This window comes from Ammospiza nelsoni, chromosome 9 (assembly GCF_027579445.1).
Source record: "Ammospiza nelsoni isolate bAmmNel1 chromosome 9, bAmmNel1.pri, whole genome shotgun sequence".
Classification (NCBI taxonomy): Eukaryota; Metazoa; Chordata; class Aves; order Passeriformes; family Passerellidae; genus Ammospiza; species Ammospiza nelsoni.
In genome coordinates, this window is record NC_080641.1 from 3197704 (window position 1) to 3204170 (window position 6467).

At 50.5% G+C, this 6467-nt stretch overlaps 1 protein-coding gene across 1 annotated transcript; it reads right to left on the reverse strand.

The window, feature by feature from the left end:
• Positions 1-1407: 1407 nt before the first annotated feature.
• On the reverse strand, positions 1408-2157 carry LOC132077271 (olfactory receptor 14J1-like). Its single transcript, XM_059478823.1, has one exon. The coding sequence runs from the start codon at positions 2155-2157 to the stop codon at positions 1408-1410; it is 750 nt and encodes a 249-aa protein (XP_059334806.1).
• Positions 2158-6467: the final 4310 nt, after the last annotated feature.

Here is a 6467-nt window from a genome sequence, read left to right on the forward strand (position 1 = left end):
TTGGGTTTCTCTTATCAGGGACACAGAGACGAGCAGTACATAGAGCTGGTTTTCACTTCTTGCTTTCAGCTTGCTGCTTTGCTTGCTCTCATTTCTGCTCTCGCTTCTGCTCTGCTTTGGCCTCTGCTTATTAGCTAGTTCTAGCTAAACAGTCCACATCCCTTCCTGGACTGTTTCTCCTCTCCTGTTTCTGTGACCCTCTCGAACCTGCTCCGGACTGGGACCCGGGAACACCGTTCAGCTGCAGCAGCTGCCCCAGCGCCAGAGGGACTGAGAACAGAGCAACCACCCATGAGAGAGACTTTCTGATTTTGTCATCTTTCTCAGAGCGGTTTCATCGGGTATTGTTCATTTTGTGTGCTGGGGGGTGTTGTGCCTGAAATAAACAGGTTCTTTCCAATTCTCTCCGAGGAATTTTTCCCGAACTGGCTGGGGGGAGGGGCCGTGTGTGTTTTGCTTCCTGGAGGGGCCCTCCTTTGCAGATTCTTTAACAAATTTGCCCTAAACCAGGACATCTGTGCAATGCAAACAGGGGCTCCTGAGCCAGTGCTGCCGTGTCTGTGCCTGCAAGGATGGGGCACCTGTGTGAGCTGGGGGAGAGGCCAGGGCTGCAGAGGGGGGATGTTGTTGGCAGCTCCATGAGGACGCTCTGGGATGCTGCCCTGGGCCGTGCAGTGCATTGGGGATGGATCAACCCCTGCTCTGCTGCTCTTTCCCATCTGCTCCAGGGCCCTTGCAGAGCCCCAGCCATGCTGTTTGCCCCCAGCCTGCCCATGGCCAGCCTGGGGCTGCTCACGGGGCTTTTCTGTGCTGAGCATTGGCCTGGCCGTGTCCTTGAGAGAGCCTGGGCAAGGAGCCTGGAGCCCCCAGGCCCTGGGCTGAGGCGTCAGCGCTCGTCCAGCAGTGCCCATGGCCTGTTCCTGCTGCAGCCCCGGCACTGCCACCCCCAGGGCTGTGCCCAGCCCTGAGAGCACTCAGGCCCTACAGCAACACCAGGGCCACCAGGGCAGTGGGGCAGGGCCACAGCAGCAGCACTGGCAACACCAAGTGCTGCTGCTGGGCACAGCTTCTGGGCCAGCACTGATCTGCCCCCAGCTCTGCACACAGACATTGCTGCCGCAGGTCCACAGAAGGCAAAACAAGGGCATCTCTGCAGAAAACTTAGCTGGAAGATCCTTTAATTCCTTTAAAGACACCAACAACACAGCCCCTCATTGACACAGTCTCTGGCCACAGGAAGGTGGAGAGAAACAAAATGAGAAAGGGCATAAACAATGAACATTTTCTATTGACAAGATATAGTAAGTAAAACACAGAAAAAGACACTACAATGAAACAAAATAGTTCAAAGATTACTTTTCTTCCACGTAATTGTCAGGATCGGGCAATATTTTAATGTTCCTGAAATCATCCAGTCATCAGTCTCCACACTGCAGCCTTGAGCTCCTGGTTCCTCAGGCTGTAGATGAGAGGGTTCAGGGCTGGAGTCACCACCGAGTACAGAACAGACAGGGCCAGATCCAGGGATGGGGAGGACATGGAGGGGGTCTTCAGGTCAGAAAATGTGCCAGTGCTGAGGAACAAGGATACCATGGCCAGGTGAGGGAGGCAGGTGGAAAAGGCTTTGTGCCATCCCTGCTCAGAGGGGATCCTCAGCACGGCCCTGAAGATCTGCACATAAGACAAAACAAGGAACACAAAACAACCAAGTGCTAAACAGACACTAACTGCAAGAAGCCTAAGTTCCCTGAGGTGGGATTTGGAGCAGGAGAGCTTGATGATCTGTGGGATTTCACAGAAGAACTGGCCCAGGGCATTGCCATGGCACAGGGGCAGGGAAAATGTATTGGCTGTGTGCATGAGAGCAGTGAGAAAGCCACTGGCCCAGGCAGCTGCTGCCATGTGGACATAAGCTCTGCTGCCCAGGAGGGTCCTGTAGTGCAGGGGTTTGCAGATGGACACGTAGCGGTTGTAGCACATGATGGTCAGGAGGCAAAGCTCTGATCCAATGAAGAACACAAAGAAAAATAGCTGTGCAGCGCATCCTGCATGAGAGATGTTCCTGGTGTCCCAGAGGGAATTGTGCATGGCTTTGGGGACAGTGGTGCAGATGGAGCCCAGGTCGCTGAGGGCCAGGTTGAGCAGGAAGAAGAACATGGGCGTGTGCAGGTGATGGCTGCAGGCTACAGCGCAGATGATGAGGCCATTGCCCAGGATGGCAGCCAGAGAGATGCCCAGCAAGAGGCAGAAATGCAGGAGCTGCAGCTGCCGCGTGTCTGCCAATGCCAGCAGGAGGAAGTGGCTGATGGAGCTGCTGTTGGACATTTGCTGAGGCTGTACTTGGGTAGCTGTTCATGGAGAAAGTTCAGTGACATGTTAGGAGGAACTTCTTCCAGCAAAATCAAAGCCTTTTTCTACAGATCCTTCTCCTGTAACCCTCTAACACCCTTTTGATTTTCTAGTAGATTTTCCTTCAGCTCCAAGTGGGGAAGCCTTGGCTGTTGGTGCCTGAGTGAGACTTCAGGTTCAGGGCAACTACATACAGTGTTTTTATAATTCAACATTGCTATGCAGATGTGGGAGGAGGACAGGGACCTGTCCTCATGTTCCACTTTGAAACCCTGTTAACACAGAAGGCCCTGTTAACATCTGCACCCCCAGGAATGGGAAAGTCTGTTTAAATATTCTAGAGTTTTTATACTCCTCTTCCCTTTCTTCTGCTGACTATTTTTGGATGTCAGAAACTCTCAGCATTTCTGCTGCCATCAGGGAGAACAGAGTGAGTTGTTTGAGGCAAAGTGATGAGTGGAGAGTGAGGGGAGGTGGTCTGTCTCCAAGTCATGTCCCAGGTTTTGTGGGCTTTCAGCATTCTCAGAAAGAGGATGATAATGCTCTGATGTTTCATTTCAAAACCATCCTGATAATGCTGAGAGCATATGGATCCCCCACAGTCCACCAAATGTCCATCGCTTTCTTATAGTCTCAGCCCCACCTTTGCACCCAAGGGCACACAGGGCTCATTTGATCAACCCAACGGCATTTTCTCAACCTAGAACTTCAGTGCCTCACCCTGGGGCTTTCAGATAACACAGAGAGGATCTAGGACAGGTTTGCTCCCTGGATGGAAGCTCCCCGCTTGGATTGAAATCTCAGGGAGACTTCCAAGTGTCCCTAAGATGGCATTGGGTGAAGGGAGATGCAGCTCCTTCCCTGGCTTCACTGACAGCATTGCCCAGAGCCGGGCACTGGGGACAGGGTCACTCTGAGCCAGCTGTGCCCCCTGCCAGAGCCCCCAGTGCCGAGCAGCTGCTCCCAGCCCTGTGCTCTGCAGAGGGAACTGGGCCCAGGGCTGCAGAGCTGCCCCACAGCTCTGGTGAAGCTCTGCCTGCACAGGAGGGGCTGCAGGCCTTGGAGCCCCAGCCCTGAGGACAGAGGCTTGGCTGGGGGCATAGGAGGGAGGGGGCTTGTTCAGAGGGAGGGTCTGCACTGGAGGGGATCCTGTGGACATCTCTAAACTCTCCCTGCCACAGTATTGCTGGGTTTTGTTTCCTCTCATTGCCCAATCTTTTCTCTGCTTCCTGGAGATTTCCCTTCTGCAGGTGTTTCCATGTGCCTTATCTCTCCCTGCCAACACTCACAGACCCCAAAATCTCTGTGCCCTCTCCTTGGCCTGACAGAACCCTGCCTGGTTGCAGGGCACTGCCTGGGGGCAGGTTCTGTTTGTAGCTTGGAGAAAGGAGAGCTCAGACTGAGCCTGATGGCTCCAGCAAAGGTGATGCTGGTGCTGTCCATGGACAGAAAGGCTTAAAGCACATTAGGGATCTCCTGTGACCCTACAATCACCAAAAGTAAGAGTTTCAGATGCCTCAGACACTTGTCAAAATTCATAATTAATAATTCATAACCTACCTTTAATATTTATTCCCCCTTCCTGCCATTCTCCGAAAGCAGGAAACTGATTTCAAAGTCTTAGGAAATTTTCTCATTTTTGTTTAAATCCTTGACTTGGAAATATTCTATGACTGATTAGAACCCCTCAGCATATCAGAGTTTGATGAGCATTTCACCTCCCCTGAACCAAAAATACTGAGAATTGTACTCACAGGGTCTGTAGGCATTGGGATGTTCCAGCTGCAGGAGATGGCTCCAGGAGCTGCAGCTGCATTGTCCTGCAGCCCCAGGCACTTCTCAGCACCTTCCCAGCCCTGATTGATTGAAGCTCTCTGTGCCTCTGTGCTGTGCCCGGGATGGCTGTAGCAGTGCCCCAGCCCTGCTGGGCTGGCAGAAGAGCTGCTCATCAAGAGAAATGTGCTTTTGAAGCTCTTCTTGGTTACCAGGAGCTGCCTCTGTGCCAGGAGCCCAGCCCAGCTCAGCAGCACAGACACAGCACAAGGACTTTATTGAGCCTCTGGGGCTTTGTGCTCAGGCCCTGAACATGAGTCCTAGAGAGGGAGCTGAAGAAATCTCTCCAGAACTCCAAGGCAGAATCCAACTCCAAACTTTCTTGGTCTTTTAATGGGTCCCACTGAGGGACAGGACAGAGAAAGTGTCCCCAGGCCCCAGGCAGAGCAGAGAACTGGAGGCAGTGATGACAGGTGGAGACAAAGAAAAGCCAAGTCTTGGTGTCCTGGGGCACAGCAGGGTCTGTGCCATCAAAGGCTGGGAGGGGAAACCTTGTCCTGAGGTCCTGGGGCCTCCTGGCACAGCCCCAGCCAGGCTGGGCACTGTCAGCCTCTTGTCCTGCCCTCAGCATCCCCCCCTAGCCCACATTCCAGTGGCCTCAAGGATCTGCTGGAAGGAGTCCCTGGGGAGCCTTGCTCAGCAATGGCCCTGGAAGCTTCTGAATGCTCACAGAGTTTTTCAAAGAACTTTGAGTTTGGCTTTTGCCTTTGAGTCTCTGAGAGGTTTGTGCAATCATGGCCTCCAATTATTTGCTGTAATGAGTCCCTGGAGAGGCTTTGTCTTTTGCAACATTCAGTGGGCTCATTAATGATTCAAGGTACTTCAGTTATTTTAAGGTACTTGGTGTTTCCCTTTTGATACAGACTCTAAGAGAGGTTTCTGCAATCAAGGCCGTAATTATCTGCTTTAACGAGTCCCTTGAGAGCTTTGCATTGACATGTAGTGGGGCTCATTAAGACTTTGAGTTACTCAAGATTTTTAAGGTACTCTGGATTTTCCTTTCCACACTGAATCTCTGAGAAGTTTTTGTGCCATCCTGGCCTCCACTTCTCTCCTCCAAGGAGTCCATGAGGAGCTTGTGTAGCAGATGGACCTCAGTCATATGCATCCATGATTTGAGACACTTTGGGGTTTTCTTCTGACTTTGACTCCTAGAAATGTTTCTGCAATCTCCTCTCAGGCCCTGAGATTCCACGGCTCAGCTCCAAATGCACCATAGGGGTTATTAGGATCAAGCAAGTCCTGACAAACCATGGCTCTGCCTTGATTTCCCTCTGCTCTAGTGCAGTTCATCAGAAATATTTCTGTAGTGGTTTTGGTTCACCAATTTGAGATTTCTTCGAGCATGCAGCATTTATTGTTGTGGGTTGTGTTGGCTAATTACCAGTGCACTCACTAGAATATAGTTACTCATTTCCTCCTGTGTGATAAGATTAGGAAAACAGCAAAGCAGGCTCAAAACTTTAAGAGGGTATAAGGAAAAGTTCATTATTAGCAACTAAAAGAAAGAGTAATAAGAACAAAACTTTCAGAAAACTTCTCCTCTCCCTACAACCTTTTCTTTCTTACTGACAATATAAAGAGACAAACCTAGAATTTTCAGTCAGTTTACCCCAACTAGAATAGTCTTTCTTGAGTTCACTTAAGGAGAGGAGTCTCTCTTTCATACTACGGAGACTTGTCCAGAAGAGACACTTCTCTTGTCGCTCTCAATTTCCATGAATAGCAACTGCCCAGAAAAATCTGCAATTGTGACATCCCTCCCAGTTTTTCAAAGTTCTTTTCCAGTTGTGTTTATGGGCCATGTCAACTTATGGGGTGTTAGTTAAAAGATGAGATGTGTAAGAGCAAAGGTTCTCCTCATCTATTTCTGAAATCATCTTCATCTCTGAGGACATCTTTTTCTTCTCCCTGTGAAGGCACAGGATCTCATCACGCTTCCCTTTTTCCATGTTCAAACTTCTCATGGGATCACAGCTACTTTGACATTTGCAACTTTAGCATGCAGGCCTTTGCTGAACAAGTCATTTCCTTGTACTTTTCAATGCGATACAGGGAAAAGGAGAGTCTGATGTATCAGTTACATCCTTCTCCATAGCGTTACAAGAGGATTTCAGCCCCAAGATCAGGACATCTCCTCATCCCTCCCATCTGGGACACAACTTCCTCTTCTCTGCCCTCGGTGTCTTCATGTTGCTCCTCTATGTGCCTGCACTTTGTCCTTTTCTCTCACTGGAGGGAGGATGGATGCACTGAAAGAGTTCATATCTCACCCAGGGCCTGCA